The sequence below is a fragment of the Chiloscyllium punctatum genome, chromosome 36 (genome assembly GCF_047496795.1).
Source record: "Chiloscyllium punctatum isolate Juve2018m chromosome 36, sChiPun1.3, whole genome shotgun sequence".
NCBI lineage: Eukaryota > Metazoa > Chordata > Chondrichthyes > Orectolobiformes > Hemiscylliidae > Chiloscyllium > Chiloscyllium punctatum.
Window position 1 is genome coordinate 24,957,731 of NC_092774.1, and position 26,306 is coordinate 24,984,036.

General features: G+C 44.2%; 2 protein-coding genes across 5 annotated transcripts in view; both read left to right on the top strand.

Annotated features, from left to right (window-relative positions):
- The window catches only part of LOC140460045 (uncharacterized), a 911,064-nt gene that overhangs the window by 317,684 nt on the left and 567,074 nt on the right, over nt 1–26,306 (top strand). The gene's annotated exons all lie outside the window — the stretch shown is intronic.
- On the top strand, nt 5,260–24,880 carry LOC140460279 (uncharacterized). 4 transcript variants are annotated; one of them, XR_011953948.1, is made up of 4 exons: nt 5,270–5,382; nt 6,587–6,683; nt 10,726–10,907; nt 24,136–24,880. XR_011953948.1 is itself a non-coding variant. In XM_072554719.1 (4 exons), the coding sequence occupies exon 4, from the start codon at nt 18,894–18,896 to the stop codon at nt 19,815–19,817; it is 924 nt and encodes a 307-aa protein (XP_072410820.1). In that variant the 5' UTR covers nt 5,270–5,382; nt 6,587–6,683; nt 10,726–10,907; nt 18,482–18,893; the 3' UTR covers nt 19,818–22,542. The 4 variants fall into 4 exon arrangements, 3 of the variants coding, with proteins under 3 accessions (XP_072410821.1, XP_072410820.1, XP_072410818.1); XM_072554719.1 differs by lacking the exon at nt 24,136–24,880 and adding an exon at nt 18,482–22,542; XM_072554717.1 differs by lacking the exon at nt 24,136–24,880 and adding an exon at nt 18,495–22,542.

Below are 26,306 nucleotides of genomic sequence, written 5' to 3' on the forward strand. Positions count from 1 at the left end.
ACAGACCTTTGTAATGTAGTTAAAACTTGCCAATTTCCTACGCATTAGTGTAACTGACGTCTCCCATCCCAAATGATTGCGAGAGAGCAGAAGAGCGAAGGGGCTCTGCCCTCCCCCAGAACAGTGTGCAAGTAGAAACAAAATGGTTTAATTATCCGCCAGTGGAGAGAGCCCAGTTACTGGGAACGGGACAAATAGCAGCGTCCTGGGCGCAGGGAGACGGAATGAGAAGCAAATGTTGTGGAATCTCTTTGCTGCTTGCGATTCTTGGAGCAACTCAAACGTATTTCACATTGAGCAAGTCTCAGCTGCTTCAGGGGAGGGCACTTGGAGTGTCTGGGGTCAGGGCACCATACACCTGGCTGGGCCTGCGGCTCGTTGGTCTAGCGGTATGATTCTCGCTTCGGGCCTCCAGGTGGGTGGACTTGTGAAAGACCCCGGGTTCAAATCCCGGACGAGCCTTCATTTCTTAAGTTGCCTTGTGCAGAAACACCGGCGCAATTTTCTCAAAAAGCCCACTTATGAAACGAGATCGTGCTGCCTGATGTCGGGATGGGGTCGAGCTCCAATGACAGCGAACATGGCAAAAGGAAACACTTGTTCAAAGTGAAAACAAGCATTGGACATAGTTCGCCCGCGCAGTCCGACTCTGAATGAATCCTCCAGCTGCATTATTGCTCAATTGTGAGCGTGAAATTTCAGGAAGCGGGGAAGTGAAGTGATTGCAGACAGCGCTGAACAGGTTGACGTTCATGGTGCCGTGTATGAGGATTGTCAGTAATGAAGGTAGATTGGAAAGTTGGGACAGTTCTCCTTGGAGAACAGTAGGTGGAAAGCTGCCTGATTGACAGTTTTCAAGTCATGAGGGTCTAGACACAGGAATAATATAGTGCAAATGCTCCCACGCCTGAAAGGATCGACAACGATTCAGCAGAGTTTTAAAATCACGAGGAAAAGAAGTAAAAGTGATATTAGAAAGAACGTTTTCGTACAGGGAGTGATCAGGGTCAGTAGGTGACGCAAACATCAAACAATTATGGTCCTGAACCCATAGGACAGACGGATGGGAGTGGAAGACAAGAAGAAAGAGAGACACAGAGTGAGCGAGAAAAGGGTGAAAAGTCAGAAAAAGAGAAGTTAAGGAAAAACATAGAGAGACTGAGGAAGGGATACAATTCCAGTGGGTCCCAGCTTTCTCTATGGTTTCATACACTCCTTCTCATCCATGAGAGACAAGCCCTTCTCCTAGAATCTACGTCAGTCTGGATGGTTCAGGGACGGTGTTTAGCACACTTGCTTTCATTTTTCACACCATTGAGTGTTGGAGTTGGGACGTCATGTTGAGGTTGTACAGGATGTTGATGAGGCCACTTTTAGTTTCTGTTCATTAATATGTAAATCCCAGAACTACTTTTAAGGTACATTCTCCAGAAAACTTCAGGTTTTATAAAAAGAGGTGACATCTCAGCTCACTCAATGCATTAAAGATGTGAGGTTTGAGTCTGTCTGTATCCCAATCTTGAGTTAGACTGGTTGTATTTTCAAAGTAGGGATTTATAAAATATGACATGGCTTCACTGCCTGCAGATTGCACACTTTTTGAGGAAAACTGAATGTATCTGCAAATATAATTCTGAAAATCCAAATTCACCCCATAGACTTGTATGTGCATAAGAGAGTGCGTGTTTGTATGCTTGGTAAAGTGTCATAATTTGGAGATGCCGGTGTTGGACTGGGGTGTACAAGGTTAAAAATCACACAACACCAGGTTATAGTCCAATAGGTTTAATTGGAAGCACTAGCTTTTGGAGCACTGTTCCATCATCAGGTGGTTATGGAGGACACAACTGTAAGGCACAGAATTTATAGCAAAAATTTACAGTGTGATGTAACTGAAATTGTACATAGAAAAATACCTTGATTGTTTGTTGAGTCTTTCATCTGTTCATAAACCATGATATTTTCACTTCTTTCATATGTAAATAGAGTCATAGAGATGTACAGCATGGAAACAGACCCTTCAGCCCAACCTGTCCATGCTGACCAGATATCCCAACCCAATCCACTCCCACCTGCCAGCACCCTGCCCATATCCTTCCAAACCCTTCCTGTTAATATACCCATGCAAATGCCTCTTAAATGTTCTCAGGTTAACTGTAACAATTGATGTTAGCTAACATCAATTGTTACAGTTAACCTGAAAATGTAACTTATGTAAATTTTAATAAGTTTTGAGATTTACATATGAGAAAAGTGAAACTATCATGGTATTCGAACAAATGAAAGAGTCAACAAACAATCAAGGTATTTTTCAATGTATAATTTCAGCTTCATCACACTGTAAACTTTTGTTCTAAATTCTGCGTCTTATAATTGTGTCCTCCACAACCACCTGATAAAGGAGCGGTGCTCCGAACGCTAATGCTTCCAATAAAACCTGTTGGACTATAACCTGGTGTTGTGTGATTTTTAACTTGGTAAAGGGTAAGTGTGATGGAGTGTAAGCCTGTGAAAGGCTGTATTTGTGTGTGTACCTGAGAGAGACCGTGTGGATAAAAGCGAGGGGTGGCATTTTGGTAAAACAAACAAGGGCAAGACTTGTACAGTAAATGGTAGGGCCCTGGGTCTTGTTGTAGAACAGAGAGACCTGTTTTTTTTGGGGGGGGGTGGAGGGGAAGTTTCAGGTACATAGGTCTTTGAAAGTTTCATCACCGGTAGACAGGGTAGTTAAGGTGGTGTTTAGCACACTTGCTTTAATTTTTCACACCATTGAGTGTTGGAGTTGGGACGTCATGTTGAGGTTGTACAGGATGTTGATGAGGCCACTTTTAGTGTACTGAGTACAGTCCTGGTCACCCTGTTATAGGAAGAATACTATTGGAGAGGGATGGGAAAAGCTTTCCCAGGATGTTGCCAGGACTGAAGGGTTCAGGTTATAAGGAGGGGCTTGGACCTTTTTCACTGGAGCGTAGGAGGTTGAGGGTGACCTTGTAGAAATTTACAAAATCATGAAGGTTGTAGGTAAAGTGATTAGCAAATGTCTGTTCCTTAGTGAAGGAGAATTAAAAACTAGGGGACTTTTTTTAAGGTGAGAGGAGAGAGATTTTAAAAGGAACCTGAGGGATAACGTTTTTACACAGATGTTAGTTTGTGAGTGAACGAACTTCCAGAAGTGATAGACGCAGGTATAGTTACAACATTTAAAAAAACATTTGGATGGTGTAATGAAGGTGTAGGTGTGTAGTGTACCTTTTGACATAGAGGAAACGAGCAAGGACTGACTGAAAGCACAAAGTGTGCTGAACGATTTAAAAATGTAACGTTTGGTTGAAACAAATAGCTGGAGTTGTGTTGCCATGGAACAAAAACAAATTCCAATTCTGCCAATCAGTTTAAAGTATGCCCCTGATACCAAATTCCTATCGAACTTGAATTTTACAGTTTGGAATGACACCAAACCAATGAAATGATCTGATGTTTTCGGGTATAAAACCAGACATTTTGAACAGTTAGAGGGGAAACAGCAAAGACAACCAAGCAAGCCGTTAATAGCATTTTAAGTGTGGAACCACCAGCTTTTGTGGGAGGAGTGCATTCCTCAGAAACATTTTGGAGGAATACTGTATAACTGTGAGACTGAAAACAGTTTTCCCACTGAACGTTAAACAGACACTGAGAATGTAAAACATTATAAATTGAACTTGCCAACATGAACCAAACTTTGCAGAGAAAGGAAATTTCCTGGGACGGAAGAGGTTGATAGCAGTCAATAATTGTCAGATTATTTGATGAAGATAACAGCTGATATGGGGTGATTACTGGGGATCCCAGAAGATTTGTATAGAACGTAAAAAATCTTTAATTAGGTTTGAAACATTGTTTTGTGTTTTGATTGATAAGGTTTATCTAAAGGAAGAAATATGCTAACTTTAAAAAAAATCAAGGTTAAGGAGGGACAGATTGATTGTTTGAGGACAGATAAAAAGACATTTATTGACATTGAGGTGGGAGTAGAGCTCAGAGTGATACAATTCTAAAATTTCACTCTGTGAATGAATGGAAAACTGATTAAAGATTGGCTCCTGGTCTTATACTTCACCAATTAAAATTGCTGGTTTGACAACTCTTGTAATTATAGAATCCCTACAGTGTGGGAGCAGGCCATTCGGCCCATCGAGTCCACACTGACCCTCCGAAAAGCATCCCACCCCATAACACATCTCTGCACACTGTGGGGCAATTTAGCACGGCCAATCCACCCTAACCTGCCCATCTTTGCGACCATGGGCGGAACCTGGAGCACTGAAAGGAGGGCAAAGGAATGTGCAAATCCCACACCAACAGTCGCCAGATGGTGGGATCGAATCCGGTTCCTTGCAGTGTGAGGCAACAGCGCTAACCACTGAACCAGCGAAACGGCTGATTTGTAAAACATTGAGAATAGCTAAAATATTGTATTTAGAAACATCAATAACGTCTGAAAGCATATTCAATTGCTTTAAAAAAAACTGCAGACATCTTTCTGAAACTTGCAGTTAAGCCACAGTTGAGAACAGGCTGTGAGGGAGGAATGACCTATTCCTAGTCTTGTGAAATTGGTTCAGAATATGTAGAAATAGAGTCATAGAATTGCAGAGCACAGAAACAAACCTTTTGGTCCATGCCGACCACATATCTGAAATAAATCTAGTGGTCTGTATGCCAGTATTTGGCTCATCTCTCTCAACCCTTCCTATTCATATACAGGCCTTTCCAGAACCCATCCAGAAGCCTTTCACATGTTGTAAATGTACCAGCCTTGACACACGGCCTCTGGCAGCTCATTCCATACACGTACTATGCTCTGCGTGAAAATTTATCCCATCTGTCCCTTTTAAACCTTTCCGCTCTCACTCTCAGCCGATGCCCCTCTAGTTTTGGACTTCCTCTAACCTGGGGAAAAGACAGACAAAATTGAGCAGCCAGACAAAATTCAAAAACAATAAAATGTTGAGTCTCAGGAAAACAAATTTGTGGCACCAGTCTTTCTTTCTCTCCTATTAGCATTGAGACTGAAAATTTGTCGGTTACACCAACACCTCCACAGGACAGACTACGCATGCTTCTCGGTGTCAGCAAACACTGCGCATGTACGCTGGTGTCAGCAAAGTAGTGCGCATGCTCCTACCTGACAGCGGAGACAGGACGCGACATTCTTTTGATGGACCAATAGAAAGCGCCAGAAGACCGGAAGGAGTGTGGTCTTCCTGCCATTGAGAACGCCCCTATTCTCTGAATGCGGACGTTAGACCATGAATTTGTGAAGCTGTAGTTGCTGTTCTTCTCTCTCTGAATGAAGATTGAGCTTCACCTCAGACTGCAATTTTCCTCTGTCCAACATCTGTGAGTACAACACACTCTTTTCTCACCCCCTTTTCCATTTTATTTTTTCATTCTGGAGTTCAGTTCTTGACTTGCAGCAAAGTTGGTTCAGGTCTGTGTCTTAATTGGCAAACACATGGCAAATGCAGTTACACAGTGTGAAGTTATAGTCTTTCCTGTAAAATAAAAATAGAAAGGAGATGCATTGTTTAAATGGTGATATATTGGGATGTGGGACAAGTGAGAACTGCAGACGCTAGAGATCAGAGTCGAAATATGTGGCGCTGGAAAAGCACAACAGATCAGGCAGCATCCGTGGTGCAGGGCAGTCAATGTTTTGGGCAAAAACCATTCATCAGGAATGATGTGTGGACGTACAAAGGTGCCTCAGCTACCTTCTACTCAGGCTTTCTATCCCAGTCAATGCCAGTTGTCAGACAAGTGCAGCAAGCAATGAGCAAGGCAAGTGGTGTATTAGCAAGAGGAATTGAGTTCAGAAGTGGGGATGTCTTCGTGCAGTTAGGGGGTCATTGAATATATTCAAAGCTGAGTTTATCTGACTTTTGAATGTTAAAATTAGTTATGGGGGAAGGCAAGGAAATGTTTTTTAAAATATTTTATTAGAAACATTTTCAAATCTTTTACAAAACATCTATAGACAAAAAAGAACAATACCAAAATACAGAAAGATAGAGGCAGTACAATAATGTCATATCATGATACTATTAATAATGAACTAACTACTATTCTACCAGAACAACTTTACCTGCTTAGCTTAAACTAAACTTCAATCAAATTTTAAAAATAAATTAAACTGAATTCAAATTAAATTACATCACATTATTTTATTCTATTTAACTCATTACACCTCCACTGAGGCTCCCATCCCTGGGAGCTCCAGTTATTGTACCCATATTCTTTTCCCCCCAGCCTCCCTTCCCAGGGCCCCACTGGTGCCCAAACTGATTCCCATGGCATACCACGGCCCTAATCAATATTGCTGATAAGTCTGCATCCATATAATTTAGAAAGGTTTCCATGTCTTATAAAACCGCCCTGTTCAGTGGTGCACCATATTCATGTGGTAGTCTTGGGGGAGATGCTCCATCACTAGCCGACGCCACCCAGTAAGACCTGGGGTTTTTTCCGCTGTCTATTTAATTAAAATGTTCTTCCTTGTATAGTGGGTAAGAATGTTACATAGTCTCTTCCTATGTTTCCCCAGGAGAGGGCAAATTTGCTAACCCCAGAAGAAGAAATGCCAGATCCACTTTAACTTCAATCCCGAGGATGTCCTTCGGCTCCCTTACTATAGCACTCCAGTAAGTCTGGACCTTAAAACATGACCAATAGCAGTGTGTGAGAGTGCCTATAATAATTTTACATTTGGGACAACCTGGTGATACTCCTCTCTTGAACCTAGCTAGCCTTTCTGGCGCCATATGAGCCCTGTGTAAAATCTTCAATTTCAAGGCCTGTGCTTTGTTACGTATTGAAATTTTGCTCACATTTTCCCATATTTCTTTTCGATACTTCCAATGAAGTATCCTCTCGGAGTTCCTGATTCCACGTCCTACAGGTTCCCTCCACGTCCCCTAAGGCACACCCCTTTTGTAAATAATACAAAGTACTGACTGAAAGAACACCAGCACACTCGAGTACTCTTTTCTCCACTTCTGACCTGTAAAGCTGAGCAGGGACCATCATCTTTTTCTGTATATAACCCTTATCTGAAAGTACCGGAATAGGTACAATCCATATTTCTGACTTAGCTGGCTAAATGACATCAAGACCTCCCCCTTGAATAAATCTCCCAGACAGGAGATTCCCTTATTCTCCCATGACCTAAAGCCGGAGTCCATTGCCCCAGGTTTAAATCCTTGGGCTCCCACCAATGGGGTAAACGGTGAGGTCTTAAGCCAATTGCCCTCATCTTGCCTCATTATCCTCCAGGTTTTCACTGTATTTAAAATGATTGGACTCTTATACTGCTCGGTCATGGATTTCATCTTATTCATAAATAATTAGGAGACAACGTAACTGCGAGGCTTCAACATCAAGCCAAATTGACCCCGAATCACCCCCATGCCCCGCCACCCAGATAGGGGAACAAAGTGCATATTTGATGTCTCCAAGTCCAGAAGGTTCACCCCACTCCCTCACCCTGCGAGAGCTGCAATTTGGTAAACTTAATTAGGGTGCGCCTGCGACACCAAATAAAAGAACCGAGCCAACCATTGAGCCTCCGTAATACTCATCTGGGTAGCAACAATGGGAGCATTCTCAAGGGTTACAACAGGCAAGGAAGAACATTCATTTTATTCAGGGCTATTCGGCGTAACCATCATAACGGTAACCCTTCCACTGCTGCAAATCCTGCTTTATCCTCTCGAGTAATTGTACATAGTTAGCTTTATACAGCTGGTGGAAGGCAGGATTAATAAAAATTCTCAAATACAAAAATCCTTTTGACAACCATCTAAACAGGAACTGCATTCCATCCTTCAGATCAGGCACCTCCACTAATCCCCCCACCGGCATGGCTTCCGATTTTGTAAAGTTGATCCTGTAGCCCGAAAAACAGCCAAATAAATTAATTGTTTGAATCAAATCGAGAAACTGACTCCTCCAGATTGGCCAAGAACAAAAGGACGTCATCAACATATTGGGTAATCTTATGCTCCCCATTCCCACCTCTGGCCCCACTATTTCAGGATCCCTCCTGATCGCCTCAGCTAATGGCACAATTGCCAAGATAAATAGCAGTAGTGAAAGAGGACATCCCTGTTGACTCCCTCTCCCCATATGAAAGTTATCAAACTTAGTGCCGTTTGTGATGACTGCTGCCTTAGGATCATTATACAACACCACTACCCGTCTAGCAAAATGCTCAGGGACCCCAAACAAGTACAGTCATTCCATCCGGTCAAATGCCTTGTCTGCATCTATGGAAACCACCGAACCCAGGATCAATCTTTGTGGCATACCTGCACTATGTTCAGTACCCTCCTGATATTATTGGAGGAGCTACAGCCGTTAAAACCCATCTGATCATCTTTCATAATACAGGGCAACATCTTTTCCAACCTCAGGGCCGGCAACTTGGGTAGGATTTTAAAATCTACATTCAACAGTGAAATGGGTCTGTATGAAGCATATTCTTCGGGCTCTTTCTCCTTCTTTAAAATGAAGGAGATATTAGCCTCCATAAGAGAGGGCGGAAGACAAACCTATGTGTCTGAATAGCTATACATCCTCAGAGATGGCATTTATGAATTCCTTATGGAATTCACTTGGGAACCCATCTGACCCCGGTGCATTGCTATCTGGAGATGCTTTATTGTTTCCTGCACCTCCTGTATCATCATTGGTGCATTCAATAGGGAAACCCGTTCCGCCTTTATACTAGGGAGGGGCAGGTTGTCCAAATTCAAACAGTCTTTGTTTGGCAAAGGAGACCGTTTTTTGGCACCTGTGTGTGCAATGAGTCGAGAGCAACCCTGAGAGCTGCAGCTTGACCAGTGAAGTCCTAATATAATATACTTCCTCAGCATCTATTGTTGCTCCTCCCTCGGCTTCCTTCTATTTGTTTAATATGAAATAACTAGGCCTCATAAATATGCCTTAGTGGCCTCCCACAGTATTGCCGGATTACTGGCCTTACTTGAGTTGATATCCCAGAAGACCCTGAACTTTCTTCTGATGTACTCAACGAATTTGCCATTCCTTAACAGGAATGGGTCTGTGCGCCAGTGCCGTGCATCCATTCCACCACCCTTGATTTTACAATCTAAATACACTGGCACGTGGTCTGAGACAGCTATCTGCCCAATTTTACAAGCCAGTGTTTTATCCAAAATATCTGATGACATAAAAAAGCAGTCAACTCGTGTGTGACACTTGTGTTGGTTGGAACAGAAAGTAAAGTCCCTTCCATTCAGGTGGCGATGTCTCCACACATCCACTAACCCCAACTCCTCACACTGGGGCAGCACGGTGGCTCAGTGGTTAGCTCTGCTGCCTCACAGCACCAGGGACCAAGGTCCGATTCCGGCCTTGGATGAGTATATGTGGAGTTTGCACATTCTTCCCGTGTCTGCGTGGGTTTCCTCCGGGTGCTCTGGTTTCCTCACACAGTCCAATGATGTACAGGTAAGGTGAATTGGACATGCTAAATTGCCCATGGTGTTAGGTGCATTAGTCAGAGGGAAATGGGTCTGGATGGATTACTCTTCGGAGGGTCAGTGTGAACTTGTTGGGCCGAAGGGCCTGTTTCCACACTGTAGGGAAACTAATCAAACTAATCATGTCCTCCTACTGCTTAGATCGTGCAATCATACATGCGAGGCCCCTTGTCACCCTGTCTACTTCAGGATCTATGAGGAGATTAAAATCCCCTCCTATGATAGTGCTGTGCACCCCCAAGACTCATCATTTTAGCAACTCCATCAGTTAGAAATGTAAGAGGGTGCACATTGGGGGGGGGGGTGGGGAATACACATTCAGGACGCCATACTCTTATCCATGTAGTTGATCTTTAAGAATGATGAACTGTCCAATTTCGTCCTTAATTTTCTCAATTACCTGAAAAGGGAGGTTCCTTCTTATCAGTATAGCCAGTCCTCTACTCTTAGGGCATTCTTCTCCTTTAGCTCTATCATAACTCCCCCACCACCCTACCTCACCTTGCCCACAGCAAACATCCTGGATCCTTCCAACCGAGGCTGTGCCCTAACCCCAGGCAATTCACAGATGAACAAAAAACACGTTATTTACATTCTGAGAGTTAAAAATGGATGCCCATTCCCCCCCCGCCCCCGCCACACACACACCCCTTCTCCATATATCTTAACCACAGGTATCGCCACCCCCAAACCAAAACCAAAAGGACAGCAGTTAAAACAAAAGTCCTCGCATAATGCACAACTGACCGATATACTAAATAATTCCGGTTTTACATCAAGGCAGTATGGAGAAGCCGATAACCACGAAAAAAATGGAGAGAGAGAAAAGAAAAGATGGGACAGAAAGAACTGCACCATTGTCTGTATCGATGGCCCCATCCCAACCTGAGTTCTTGAATTCAGAGAATTCACAAAGTCCTTCACCTTTTCTGCTGAATCAAAATGATATACCGCCCCCCCATGAGCAAAATGTAACACGGCCAGGGACCTCAAGGAACAGTGAATGTTCAGATCCCTTAATTTTCTCTTAACTTCATCAAAAGCCCTTTCTCTTCTTAATTCTGGCTCCTGAGAAGTCCTGAAAAGATATTATTCTTGAGCCTTTAATGCACAAAGCCTGTGGATCTCTTCCCAGTCTTCTTGCTGTTTCAATCATTAACTGTTTTTCTTTATAATGCAGGAGTCGCACAAGGACCATGCGGGGGCGTGGGTCTGGTCCTGACCTGTACATTGCAATCCGGTGGGCCCGCTCCAAACTCAACAGGCCCGACTCCAACTCCAGCCCTAAGAACATCAGGAACCACTTCTCCTGGATTCCAATGAGGTCTTCGCCTTCCTCACGTTCCAGAAGACCCACGAGCTGTAAGCTTTTTCTCCTACTTTAGTTTTCCAGGGCGTCCACTTGCTCCTGAAGGACCCGAACCTGGTCTTCCAGCGTTTGGATCCTTCCTCCTGAGACCTCCGCCACGGTCCTCTCCTCTGCTGCCTTTACTCTTTGGGCCAACATTTGAATTTCCTGACCATGCTTTTCCAGCGTGGCAGATAGTGGTTCCACTGCTGCTTCAATCTTATCTCGGAATTTGCCAAACTCCGAGAGTAACTGCTGCTGCCCCATTAAATCCAAGGGGACTGCCCTGGGAGTTTGAGCAATGGCGCCAGGCACCCCCGATGTAGTAGGTGAGTGCCCTGCCTGCTGCACTCCTTTTGGCCCCTTTCCTTCATTTGCTTTCATCCTGGTCTTAAAGCTGTCAAACCACAATTTTAGCAGCTCCAGATGTTCACTAAGTTTATAGGAGTATTTTTTTCTCCTAAGGATGGTTAACGAGGGGGTGGGGGGTAAATGTCCACATTGCCATAGGATATAGCACAGAGCCCAACACAGCAGACCACTCAGACCACCGCCATCTTGGATCTCCAAGAAAATGGTTTTCAGACCCCAGTAGAGAACAGCTACAGGATCCTACAGCACAGAAACAGACCCTTCAGTCCAACTAGTCCATGCTATGTTCTCAAATTAAACTGGTCCATTTGCCAGTGATTGGCCCATATCCCTCCGAACCTTTCCTTTTCATGTACTTATCAAAATGTCTTTTAAACATTGTTACTGTACCTACATCCACCACTTCCTCTGAACATTGATTCCACACACTAACCACTTTCCTAAAAAAACGATTCCCCTCATGTCATTTTAAAATCTTTCTCCTCTCCCCTTCAAAATTTGCTCCCTCATCTTGAAACCCCCACCCTCGGGAAAGGACACCTGCTGGTCACCTCATCTATACCCCTCACAATCTTATAATCCTCTATAAAGTCACCTCTCAACCTCCGACACTCCAGTGAAAAAACATCTCAACCTATCCACCCAGATGTAAGTATATTCCTATCCAGTTATGATCTGTTCAGTGCTGGTGCAGGCTCGAAAAACCAAATGGTCTACCCCTGCTCCCAATTCTGTCACACTGTGTGAGACCATAAGACATGAGAACAGAAATTACGCCATTCAACGCATCGAGTCTGCTCCGCCATTCAATCATGGCTGATAAATTTCTCAACCTCATTCCCCTGCTTTCTCCCCATTACCTTCGATTCCCTTGATACTCAAGAAGATATCTATCTCAGTCTTAAATATACTCGGTGACCTGGCCTCCTGTGGCAATGAATTTTATAGATTCAGCACTCTCTGGCTGAAGACATTTCTTCTTATCTCCATTCTGAAAAGTCTTCCCCTTACTCGAAGGCTGTGCCCTGAAGTTCTAGTTTCTCCTACCAATGGAGACATCTTGTCAATGTCCACTCTGTCCTGGCTGTTCAGTACTCTGTCTGTTTCAGTTAGACCCCCCCCCCACCCCCACCCCCGAGTGTGGGCCTGTTAATCAGCATGGACCAGACCCTTCAGGATGAGGTACAGAGGAATTAGGTTCAGCAAAGTGAGAGTGGGGTAGAGTCTGAGGGATGGAGATTTTCAGCTTTCTGTGAATGAAAGAGGAAAGAAGGTTTGATATAAATTAGAATTGATGAGATAGGCTGATGGGCCAAGGAGTGGCAGATGGGGTTTAATTTAGATGAGTATGAGATTTTGCGTTTTGGTAAGGCAAATCAGGGCAGGATTTATACACCCAATTCTAAGGTCCTGGGCAGTGAAGCAGAACAAAAAGACCTTGGAGAGCAGGTTCATAGTTCCTTGAAAGTGGAGTAGCATGTAGATCAGATAATGAAGGAGCTGTTTGATATGCTTTCCTCCATTGGTCAGTAAATTGAGTTAGACCATGTTTTGGAATACCACACATATTTCTGATCTCCCTGCTGCAGGAAAGATGTTGTGATACTTGAAAGAGTTCAGAAGGAATTTACAAGGCTGTTGCCAGAGTTGGAAGGTTTGAGCTCCAGGGAAAGGCTGAAGAGACTGGGTCTATTTTCCCTGGAGTGTTGGAGGCTGAGGGGTGACGTTATAGAAGTTCATAAGGGACATGGATAGGATGCATAGCCAAGATCATTTCCCAAGGGTATGTAAGTCCAAAAGTATAGGGCATAGGTTTGAGATGAGAGGGGGAAGATTTAAAAATAACCTGAGGGGAAACTTCCTCACAAAGATGGTGATGTCTCTGTGGAATGAGCTACCAAAGGAAGAGATGGAGGCTGGTACAATTACAACATATTAAAAGGCATCTGGATGGGTACTTGAATAGGAAGGGTTTTGAGGGATATGGGCCAAATGCTGGCAAATGAGACTGGATTAATTTAGGATATCTGGTCGGTACCATTGATTGGGCCGAAGGGTCTGTTTCTGTGCTGTATGACTCTAATGGCCTTCAGTAAAAGTAGAAGTGTGGTTGTGAAGACTAGACTTCCAGAGTAGTTTTCAAAGATGTTTTGCCCTGACTGGGAGCAGAAGTTACAATGAAATCTTTCATTTGTGAGACAGCAACTGAGTGAGGGAGCACATCTGGAATTCTGGTGGAAAGTGGGAATTCATTGCACTGTGGGGATGAAGTGCTTTCAGGTTTACTGGCAGTTAGTAGAGTGTGCTGAGTGGAGAACCTAGCGAAGGGTTAGGTGGGTTTTTGTTTTAAACTGCTCATTTCATTCAGCCTTCAACATTGTATTTCCAACACTGTCCATCAGAAGGTGCAGTGAATCAGTAACTGGTATCGTTAGAAGCCTTACGATTTTCAGTACTGCAGGTATTTCATTGTTTCATCAGCATTGTAAAGGTTACAGGCAGCAGTGGGAGGTGTGGGCTGGATTCACTCGAAATGATTAAGCAGTTACAGAACACACATACGAGAGGGCAGGGTGGGACTTGTCTTTCGATTTGCAGAAAGTGAGAGGTTCTGGGAGCTGTCATCCGGAGCGCGCACAACCTTGGTAAATCATTGAAGCCCAAGGTGTGGAATCAGGCCATTCAGCTCATAAAGGTAACGCTGATCCCTCTGAAGACCATGCCACCCAGACCCACCCCCACCCCACCTATCCTGTCCTGTCATTTCTGCTGGTGAATTAGACTAGGACTAGGGGACATGGCTTCAAGATTAGGGAGAGTAGATTTAGGACAGAGATGAGGAAGAATTGCTTTCCCTGGAATGTGGTGAATCTATGGAATTCTCTGCCCAAGGAAGCAGTAGCAGCAGCTTTATTAAATATATTCAGTATATAGTTTGCTGGGTTATTGCATTATCGGGAATTAAAGGGTAGTTGGGACAATGTAGATAGGAGGAGCTGAGATGATGATCTTAATGAATGGCAGAGCAGGCTGGATGGGCCAAATGGCCTACTCCTGCTTCTATTACTGTGAAACTATAACTGTGCATTTCCCTTGGCTAACCCACCTAACCTGCACATCCCTGGGCACAATGGGCAATTTAGCATGGCTAATCCAAATCAAGGCCAGTGAGCAGTGTGGTGATGTGGAAAATGAATGTTAGAGAACGATAAAAAGGGACAAGGAGGATAAAAGTACCAGCAATCAAAGCTGGATTCAAAAGATCACAAAAAATAAAAGTAAAAGCTGAATGTGTGCTGCATTGTAACAAAAGTGAATGAATTGGCTGCACACATTGAAGAGAATAATTATAATCTGAGACTCCTTACAGAGAAGTTTAATGGGAAGCTCGGTAAAGGTAGATGGTTGGCATTGTTAATCAAAGCACTGATCACAGGGTAGTCTGGTGTCAGCTCGGATTTCAGGTCCTGATTTCTCTGTCCTCTTTGATCTTCCTGTTCCCACAGAGTAAGGTGTCGTATCTCCTCAGCTCTGCTGGGTTTTTGCTGAAGCTTTGACCCCCTTTTCCACCTTCCAGAACAATAAAACATTCAGTCACTCTAGGCCCAACCCACATTGCTCCAGCCTGTCAACCATCCAGACAGAGAGACTCATCGTAGTGGGGAATAAACAAGAAAAATGAAACAAAATTAGAAATAAATAGGTGAGTGTGTTTAATGTTTGTTCATTGGGAAGTAAGCCAGAAATAAAGGTCTCCCAGGATTCTTATGGTACCCAACTTGAGGAATTCTCTCTCCCTTACATCTAACTATTAGTACCCAACTCTGATTTATAACAACATTTACAGAAATAAAGCATTTGTTATCAAACAGACAGAGATAAACAGCATAGACATAGACATTTGCTTTCTCTCATGCACGCACACATGCATATAAGTGTACAGGGTGAATTTGTATTTGCAGAATTATATTTATGGATACATAGAACATTACAGCGCAGTGCAGACCCTTCGGCCCTCAATGTTGCACCGACCTGTGGAACCAATCTGAAGCTCATCTAACCGACACTATTCCATTCTCGTCCATATGCCTATCCAATGACCATTTAAATGCCCTTGACGTTGGCGAGTCTACTACTATTGCAGGCAGTACGTTCCACACCTCTACTACTCTGACTAAAGAAACTACCTCTGACCATCTGTCCTATATCTATCACCCCTCAATTTAAAATTATATCCCCTCGTGCTAGCCATTGCCATCCAAGGAAAAAGGCATTCACTGTCCAATCAATCTAACTCTCTGATTATCTTATGTCTCAGTTAAGTCATCTTACAATCTTCTTCTCTCTAACCAAAACAGCCGCAAGCCCCTCAGCCTTTCCTCCTAAGACCTTCCCTCCATACCAGGTAACATCCTAGTAACTCTCCTCTGAACCTTTCCCAAAGCTTCCACATCCTTTCTATAATGCGGTGACCAGAACTGTACGCAATACTCCAAATCTGGCCGCACCAGAGTTTTGTACAGCTGCAGCATGATCTCATGGTTCTGAAACTCAATCCCTCTACCAACAAAAGCTAACACACCGTATGCCTTCTTAACAGCCCTATCAACCTGGGTAACTTTCAAGGATCTACGTACTTGGACACCAAGATCTCTCTGCTCATCTATACTACCAAGAGTCTTACCATTAGCCCAGTACTCTGCATTCCTGTTGCTCTTTCCAAAGTGAATCACCTCACACTTTTCTGCATTAAACTCCATTTTCCACCTCTCAGCCCAGCCCTGCAGCTTATCTACGTCCCTCTGTAACTGACAACATCCTTAGTCAGTATCCACAACTCTACCGACTTTAGTGTCATCCGCGAATTTACAAACCCACCTTCTATGCCCTCATCCAGGTCATTAATAAAATGACAAAGAGCAGTGGACCCAAAACAGATCCTTGTACCTTACTAGTAACTGAACTCCAGGATGAATATTTCCCATCAACGACCACCCTCTGTCTTCTTTCAGCTAGCCAATTTCTGATCCAAACATTTGATTTTATTCAAAAAATGCGCAATCTGCTGGCAGTCAATGCAGTCAGTGCATGCATATAATATTTTGTAAACTTCACTTTGGAAACAGAACTTGTCAGATTCAACATTGGGATACAGACTGACTGTGACCTCATACCTTTAATGCATTGTCTGAGCTGAGGTGTCACCTTTTGTTACAAAACTTATGTTATCTCGAGAAGGTGATTTGTAAGAAGTTCTGAGATTTACATATTAATGATACCTACAACCCATTCTAAAAGACTAAAGACAGATGGTTTGCCACGTCTGTATGTTTAGTTTCTCACTGGTGTTGGTGTCAATGCCTTGACCCCGTGTCTGGATGTTTCTAAAGACGCTGTATTGCAGTTTTATCCTGAACTTACAGTTTTTCTTTGCTTCCCAAAATCAGATCTGCTCACACTGAGCAGTATCCCAATGTCGTGAAAGATGTTAACTTTCAGGTAGAGTTATTCAAAAGCGATGTTTTTTTTTAACTTTTTTGGCACTGTAAGATCCTGAATTAGCATCCTTCAGGAAAATTAGAGTGGAGTGAGAATGGATAGGGGGAGAGACATTGGGATGGTGCTTTCAATTTTGTGGAATAACAAAAGAAAAGATTGTTCTGCAGAAAAAGAATTGCTTGTTCTGAATTTCTACCCTGGACTGATGTTAAAGTGGAGATTTAAGACCACCCAGGGAATCCCTTGTGGACTCAGACCTGTAAAGCCTCCCTCTTGGTTCGTCCTGGAAATCGTACTGTTTGGAAGTCTGGAATAAAAACCTGTTTTGGACAGTTTAGTATAATTTTAGTTATCCTCTTTATTCACTGAAAGCATCACTGTGCCAACATAACATTGATTCCTATAAGGTAAACTAACTTGGTTCTAATAATCTAGGAGAGTAGGTTACCAGCTGTTCAATTGCCCAGCAGGCTACCCCAATGTATTGATACAAAGTGGCTTCCTTTGTACAATATTTTGAAAAAGAAATTGCATGTTCTTAATTAGACAGATAATAGTGAAAGACAATAATTCATAAGGAAGAAAAGCGAATTGACAGGTCTGTGAAGCTTGACTCATCACTCCGACAGGCCCTAAGCCATTCGTCAGGTGGGATAAACAGCTGAGTTAGGCGCCTGCTAGTGAGATAAACTCCTCTCATAAAGAGGTACCAGTCTCAGCTAATTGGAGAGTTCACAAGATAACCTTGCACAGCTCACATTGTCAGATACATTTCTTTTATAAAACAGCTTCTTAGTAAGGAGGGCAAACGTTCAATCATAAAATGGCTTCCCGACACATTGTGCAAGAATCTCTTCAATATTCGACCTTGAATAATTTCTAAGCTAGGAGCAGACTCCTGCTTTTTAAGCACTAAACCATTCTGTACCTGAGGCAGAGATGTTACCGTAAGGTTGCACTCAAACTGATTCATTTGTCTTCGAATGAAACATGCCTACTTTTCAAGTTTGTGATTCAAATTCAAATAAGACATAAGATCTAATTAGTTAGAATTGACAGTGGGGCAGTCCGTAAAAACAGCAAGTAATTTAAAGCTTTATCAGTATTTCCTTTTATAGAATTTGCATTTCATAACCAGAATTGGCTTCTCAAAATGCAATTAAATTCGATCCATACCAGCTAAGCACTAAGAGTTAATTTTCTACTGGATTCAACAGCCTCAGCACTAAAATGGTGTCTATCTCTAGTGTCCTTTTGAACTCTCAAGTCAGGGTTTTGTAACAGCAAAGATTTATTTTCTCTGTGACTGCCCTTCTTGCAAGGGGCATATGAATCCATTATAATTGACAGCAACTGAGTGTTAATTACAAAGTTTTTGATAGTACCGAGTTTCGTTTCAGGGTCAGAACCAAACACTGTCATTAATTTCACAAGGGAACGGCTGTGAATGTTATCACTTGGTGTCCTGTTCAAACAGATTCACCGATGCTAAGGCAAACCTTCTTAATTGTCTTACAGCATCCTGTTATCACTTGGTAAGCCCAGGTGTCCCTATCTTTTACATTCTTTAAGATGCCCCCCTTTTCTGAGCCTTGCTGTCTGTCTATTTTCTGGTGTAATAAGTGTGTTCTATAATTCATCATTACATTTAGTCTAAATGTTTAAAGACAAGTTTTAAGGCTATAGACCTTCTCAGTGACAATGATGACTTTTATAGTCTCTTTTTACAGAGTATTTGATCTGAAAACTGAAGTTTAAAAATCAACAGATGAAGGGCTTATGCCCAAAACGCCGACTCTCCTGCTCCTCAGATGCTGCCTGACCTGGTGTGCTTTTCCGCACTTTTTGACTCTGACTCTCCAGCGTCTGCTGTCCTCAATTTCAAGTCAATGTTTGACAGTCATTCAGTCCATTGGGACTGGAACGAGTTTTGACTAAGATTCTGTGAGAAGGAGCAAAGTCTTTTGGTCCCTGCTTCAGTACGTTTTCAGCATCAATGGGACTGAATGAGAGACCCTACTGTTACAGCGTACTGAGTGTGGAACCGAAAACAGTTATCCAGCCTGGAAAGAGGAATTCACGGCAGGGAGGGACTGTACACGTGTTTGTGTGCCGCTGAAGCTTCAGCCATGGAGAAACCAGAGGAATCCCGCTCATTGGAGAAACCTTGGAAGTGTGGCGACTGTGGGAAAGCCTTCCATGTCCCGTCTGTCCTGGAGGCTCATCAGCGCAGTCACACTGGGGTCAGGCCATTCTCCTGCCCTGAGTGCGGGAAGGGGTTCAGCAGTTCCTCCACCCTGCTGAGGCACCGACGGGTCCACACAGGGGAGAGGCCCTTCAGCTGCCCTGAGTGCAGGAAGGCTTTCAGCAATTCCTCTGACCTACTGAAGCACCAGCGGGTCCACACCGGGGAGAGGCCATTCGCCTGCCCAGAGTGTGGGAAGGGGTTCAGCAGTTCCTCCGCCTTGCTGACCCACCGGCGGGTCCACACAGGGGAGAAGCCCTTCAGCTGCCCTAAGTGTGGGAAGGCCTTCACCCAGGCCTTTTCCCTGCTGAGGCACCAGAGTGTCCACACAGGGAAGAGGCCATTCACTTGCCCAGTGTGCGGGAAGGGGTTCAGCGATTCCTCCGCCCTGCTGACCCACCAGCGGGTCCACACAGGGGAGAGGCCTTTCAGCTGCCCTGAGTGTGGGAAGGCCTTCACCCATGCCTCCAACCTGCTGACCCACCGGTGGGTCCATACCAGGGACAGGCCCTTCAGTTGCCCCGAGTGTGGGAAGGCCTTCAGCAATTTCTCCCACGTGCTGATCCACCGGCGGGTCCACACCGGGGAGAGGCCATTCGCTTGTCCTGAGTGCGGAAAGGCCTTCAGCAATTCCTCTGACTTACTGAAGCACCAGCGAGTCCACACTGGGGAGAGGCCCTTCAGCTGCCCTGAGTGCGGGAAGGCCTTCACCCAGGCCTGCAACTTGCAGAGGCACCAGCGGGGGCACCAGCGTTCCCAACAATCGGATTCTGCCGGTGAGGCTGCTGTGGGTCACCCCCAGGACTGAACCTCCTGCCCAGTCTGACAGTGGGAGAGTTGGTGCTTGTTTTGTTTTCTGCTGGACTGTACCCACTCCCACAGTGGCTCAGTGGTGAGTAGCATTGCCTCACAGTGCCAGGGACCCGGCTTTGATTCCACTGTTGGGGCAACTATCTGTGTGGAGTTTGCACATTCTCCTTCTGTGCCTGCGTGGGTTTTCTCTGGGTGTTCCGGTTTCCTCCCACAGCCCAAAGGTGTGCAGGTAGGGTGGATTGGTGAAGTTAAATTGTCCCAGTGTACAGGGATGTGTAGGTGTGGTGCATTAGTCAGGGGAAATGTCGAGTAATAGGGTAGGGAAATGGGTCTGGGTGGGTGACTCTTCAGAGGGTCAGTTTGAACTTGTTGGGCTGAAGGACCTGTGTCCACACTGTAGGGATTCTGTGATTCTATGAACTTTGATCCATTGGGTGCTACTGCTCATTGAGCCCAGGACTGCACGTTCCCACTGAAACAATCTGCACAAACCAAAGCCTGTGAGACCAATGGAGCAGAAGTTAGGCCATTCAGCCCATCGAGTCTGCTCTGCCATTCGTTAGAGACAAAAACAAGCTGCAGATCCTGGAATCCAAAGTAGACAAGCAGGAGGCTGGGAGAACACAGCAAGCCAGGCAGCACCAGCAGTGAAGTCAGTGTTTCAGGTATTAACCCAAATCATTGACTTCTCCACCAGAAATGATTTACCAGGATGTTGCCGAGAGTTTGGGCTACAGGGAGAGGTTGAATAGATTGGGGCTGTTTTCCCTGAAGTGTCAGAGGTTGAGGGGTGACCTTATAGGGGTTTATAAAATCATGAGGAGTATGCATAGGGTAAATAACAAGGTCATTTCCCTGGAGGTTGGGCAGTCTAGAGCCAGAGGGTTTATGGTGAGAGGGGAAAGATTTAAATGGGACCGAAAGGGCACCCTTTTCATGCAGGGGGTGACGCATGGATGGAATGAGCTGCCAGAAGAAGTGGTGGAGGCTGGTACAATGACAGCCTTTAAATAGCATCTGGATGGGGACATGAATAGGAATGGTTGAGAGGGATATAGGCCAAGTGCTGGAAACCGACCCTTTGGTCCAACCCATTCATGCTGACCAGATATCCTCAATTAATCTAGTCCCATTTGCCAGCACCCCTCGAAACTCTTCCTGTTCATACACCCATCCAGGTGCCTTTTGATTAGATTCCCTACAGCGTTAGTACAGGCCCTTCGGCCCAACAAGTCCTCACTGACCCTCCGAAGAGTAACCCACCCTAACACTACAGGCAACTTAGCATGGGACCTCAAGGGACAAGTTTTCACACAGAGGGTGGTGCATGTACAGAATGAGCTGCCAGGGGAAGTTGTGGAGGCTGGTACAATGACAACATTTAAAAAGCATCTGGATGGGTATATGAGCTAAATGCTGACAAATGGGAGTAGATTAAATGTTGGATGTCTGGTCATTCTGGACGAGTTATACCGAAGGGTCTGTTTCAGTGCTGTACATCTCTACGACCATCTCTACGGCCTCTCGGGTTCACACACAAAGAATCTGTCAGTAACGTTGGGTTTCAGAGTTCGGTTGAAGCAATGTGGTATCTTTTGGAGACTTCGAGTCAAAAGAAATGCACAGCAGGGAAACAGACCCTTCAGTCCAACTCGTCCATGCTGACTGCATATCCCAAATTAATCTCATCCCATTTGCCAGAACTAGTCCGTATCCCTCTAAACTCTTCCTATTCATGTTCCAATCCAGATGCCTTTTAAATGTTGAAATTGTACCAGCCTCCACCACTTCCTCTGGCAGCTCATTCCATACATACACCACTCTCTCCGTGAAAAGGTCTCCCCTCAGGTCCCTTTTAAATCTTTTCCCCCTCATCCTAAACCTCCAGTTTTGGATTCCCCATCCTGGGGAAAAGATTTTGACTATTTACCCTATCTGTGCCCCTCATAATTTTATAAATATCTACCAGGTCACTCCTCAGCCTCCGATGTTCCAGGGAAAAATACCTGCAACTTATTCAATCTCTCCCTGTAACTCAAACCCTCCAACCTCCGAACCATCCATTTAAATCTTTTCTGAACCCTTTCAAGTTTCACTACATCCTTCCTGGAGACACAATTTGCAGGTGTTCAGTGTTATGGACCAGGCCAGATCCCCTCAAAACATTCTGGGAAGGTAGCCCAGACCCTAACGTTTTTTTGTTGTTTTAGGCAGAGGTATCCAGGAGTGATGTAGCTGGTCAAATCACTTGGCTTCCAGGAAAACAATTTATTTACACACCGCCAAATGAAACCTTTGTGACCACTCCACTGACCTGTGTTGCCACCTTCAGGGTACAATCGACTGAACGCCCAAATCTCTAACTCCCCCTCACGAGAGCCAAAAGTCCTCAGTTCTATTGAGAGGGGAAAATTGGATGTCAGTCATCTCTGTATTAGAGAATGCATCATTTAAAAAAAATCTGAGAAGGGCATTCCTGACAGAAGATTCAACAGAAGGTGGCACAGAGTATTCCAAGAGACACGTAACCTGGCTGTAATCTGAGAGACTAAATTCTATTTCTTGTTACAAGAGGGAATTATATTTATTGGATCAGCATATCACGAGAACCTTGTTTTATTCTGAAACAGTCAGTAGTTAGAAGAGATTTATTTGGTTTGTTAATAGTTTAGTTCATCTGTTCACCGTTACTGTTAGATAAATAAATGGATTTTTGTTGATTTTAAAGTGTCAGGGATTTATTTTTAAACATTAGAGCAGGTTACACCACTTTTCACATTAATTTTACAGATTATAGGATGATGCGCTTCTCTTTGGGTGTTTTGGTTTGAGATCTCTGGTGGGGTGGGAGTTGGTGTCAGCTTTCCCTTTCTAACAGTATTGACGTGATGTCATACTGAATGCAGTGGAGTCAATATTAATCCCAGCCTCTTGCTCTGGTTGTGGGTGAATCACCTTAATTTGGCCACTGACTCAGAAACAACACACAGAACCAACTGCTGAAACAATGATTCACACTTCATTGCACGTAGCAACCAAAACTAAAAACCCTCAAGTCAGCAAGTTCAGTCTCACGGCTGCCACCCTCCCCCCACCCGGCTATCACCTGATTGCTGGCAGAATTTAACAGAGTTTCCATCGACAGTGCCCATCTCTGGAAGGGTCAAGGGGTTTGACGCAATATTGTTCTTCCAATACTGCTGCTGCATCGTTCTGGAGCGAGAACGTAGAACAATAGAGCACAGTTCAGACCCTTCAGCCCTCAATGTTGTATCAGCCTTTTATCCAACTTGAAGATGAGACTAGCCTGCACACCCCTCAATTTACTGCCATCCATGTGCTTGTTCAGCAGTCGCTTAAATGTCCTTAAATGTATCTGACTCTCATTCCAACCCTGGAAGTGCATTCCATGCACTCACCATTCAGAGTAAAAAACCTACCTCTGACATCTCCCCTAAACCTTCTTCCAATTACTTTAAAATTATGTCCTATCATTTCTGACCTGGGGAAAAAGTCTCTAGCTATTCGTTCTATCTATGCCTCTCAACATATAGTACACCTCTATAAAGTCACCTCTCATCCTTCTTCGCTCCAATGAGAAAGGCCCTAGCTCCCCCAACCTAAGCCATGCCCTCCATTCCAGGCAGCATCGAGGTAAATCTTCTCTGTACCCTCTCTTAGCTTACACAGCTTCCTGTTGTGGTTCTGTTCGCCGAGCTGGGAATTTGTGTTGCAGACATTTCGTCCCCTGTCTAGGTGACATCCTCAGTGATTGGCAGCCTCCTGTGAAGCGCTTCTGTGATGTTTCCTCTGGCATTTTCCCAACGCATCTTTCCTAAAATTAGGAGACTAAAAGTGAACACAATATTCCAAGTGTGATCTAACCAGTACTCCATACAGCTGCAGGATAACCTTGCAGCTCTTAAGCTCAAACTCCCTGCTAATGAAAGCCAACACACTGTACACCTTCGTAACAAGCTTATCAACCTGGGTGGCAACTTTGAGCGATCTATGGACTTGGACTCCAAGATCCCTCTGTTCCACCACATGGTCAAGAATCCTGCCTTTAACCCCATAGGTTGAACAAACAGAGGAGTTTGGTGAAATGAGAATCATTAGATAAATGCTATTGAGCGAACTGATGGTGCTATGGGCTGGCAAATCTCTGGGTTCAGGTGGATTTCATCATAGAATTTTAAAAGGTGGCTAATGAGTTCATATTTGCATTAATGTTAATTTTCCAAGATTTATTAGATTCAGGCAAGTTTTCCTCAGACTGGAGAGTAACATATTTAATATTTCTGTTCTCGAAGGGAAAGATGTGGTCCCTTGGGTCTATGTGGAAAGAGACCATTTGGCCGATCAAGTCCTGCACCAACCCTCAAGTGCATCCCACCCAGATCCAGACTGCCACCCTACTCCCGTAACCCTGCATTGAGCATGGCTAACTCACCTAGCTTGGACATCCAAGGACATTACACAATCCAGCATGGCTAATCCACCCAACCTACACATCTTTGGACTGTGGAGTCCCCAGTGGAAACTCACAAAGACATAGACAGAACATGCAAACTCCAGATCGTCGACTCAAGGCTGAAATCAAATAGGTGTCTCTGGCCATGAGAGGGAGCCACTGTGCCACCATGCTGTCCTCAAGGAATTCTTTCAAAGAGTATGTAAATTGAAGCCTGTGGATATACTGAACTTGAATATCCTAAAGGTGTTTGACATGTTTTCATGAAAAGCATATTGCACAGAGGAGCTCATGGTGTAAAGTATAGTTATAGAACATCAACTGACTGGCAGAAAACAGAATATGCAAAAATGGTTCTTATGTCAAATTGGTTGTATATGACAACGTATGGTGGGGTTCCAACAGGCATCTCTGCTGGCTCCTCAACTTTCTACAATTATATAGATGACTTACAGGAGGGGATCAAAGGTATGTGGTTACATTTGCAGGCAACACAAAGATAGATGGAGATGTACATTGTGGGGATGACATGTCAATTGTGCAGATTGATAGATTGGTTAAATAAATAAGCAAAACTCTTGCAAGTGGTGTACAATATGGTAAAATGCAATTTGTTACCTACTTGGAGAACAACTGCATAATTCTGAGATGCAGAGGGATCCGGGGGCCTTGCAAATAAGTCACAAGTTAGAATGCAAGCACAGCAAGTGATTAGAAAGGCCAATGACAGAAATGTAAGGCGATTATGCCTCAGTTACAGAGCAATGGTGGGACTACATCTTGAACACGGTACTCAGTTTTGATATCCTTACCGAAGGAAGAATGAAAATGCATTAAAGGCAATTCACAGAAGGTAAACTAGATTGACACCCACAATGAACAGACTGTCTAATGGAAAATCATTAGACAGACAGGTCTGAATTTCAACCAGAGTTTGGAATAGCAAGGGGTGATTCGATTGAAGTTTCTTTGAGCCTGAATGGTCTTCAAAAGATGGATGTTGAAGGATGTTTACTTCCTGTTGTGAACGAACAATTAGATCACCCATTTATAGAGTCTTAGAGATGTACAACACAGAAACAGACCCTTCGGTCCAACCCGTCCATGCTGACCAGATATCCCAACCCAATCCAGTCCCACCTGCCAGTACCTGGCCCATATCCCTCCACACCCTTCCTATTCATATACCCATCCAAATTCCTCTTAAATGCTGCAATTGTGCCAGCCTCCACCACTCCTCTGGCAGCACATTCCATACACATACCAATCTGTGTGTGAAAGTTACCTTTAAGGTCTCTTTTATATCTTTCCCCTCTCACCCTAAACCTATGTCCTCTAGTTCAGGACTCTCCAACACCAGGGAAAAGACTTTGCCTATTTATCCTATCCATGCCCTCATAATTTTGTAAACCTCTATCAGGTCACCCTTAACCTCCGATGCTCCAGCAGCTCATATCCTCCAACCCCTGGCAACATACTTGTAAATAGTTTCTGAACCCTTTCAAGTTTCACAACATCTTTCCAACAGGAAGGAGACCAGAATTGCACGCAATATTCCAACAGTGGGCTAACCAATGTCCAATACGCCGCAACATGTCCTCTCAACTCCTGTACTCAATACTCTGACCAATAAAGGAAAGCATACCAAATGCCTTCTCCACTATCCCATCTACCTGCAACTCCATTTTCAAGGAGTTATGAACCTGCACTCCAAGGTCTCTTTGTTCAGCAACACTCCCGAGGACCTTACCAATAAGTGCATAAGTCCTGCTAAGATTGGCTTTCCCAAAATGCAGCACCTCGCATTTATCGGAATTAAACTCCATTTGCCACTTCTCAGCCCATTGGCCCATCTGGTCAAGATCCTGTTGTAATCTGAGGTTAACTCTCTGAGGTCCACTACCCCTCCAATCTTGGTGTCATCTGCAAACTTACTAACTGTACCTCTTATGCTCACATCAAAATCATTTTGGTAGATGACAAAAAGTAGAGGGCCCAGCACCAAACCTT

Coding starts and splice junctions, on each gene's coding strand:
- LOC140460279 (XM_072554720.1), top strand. CDS start 18,894: ATGGAGAAACCAGAGGAATCCCGCTCATTGGAGAAACCTTGGAAGTGT.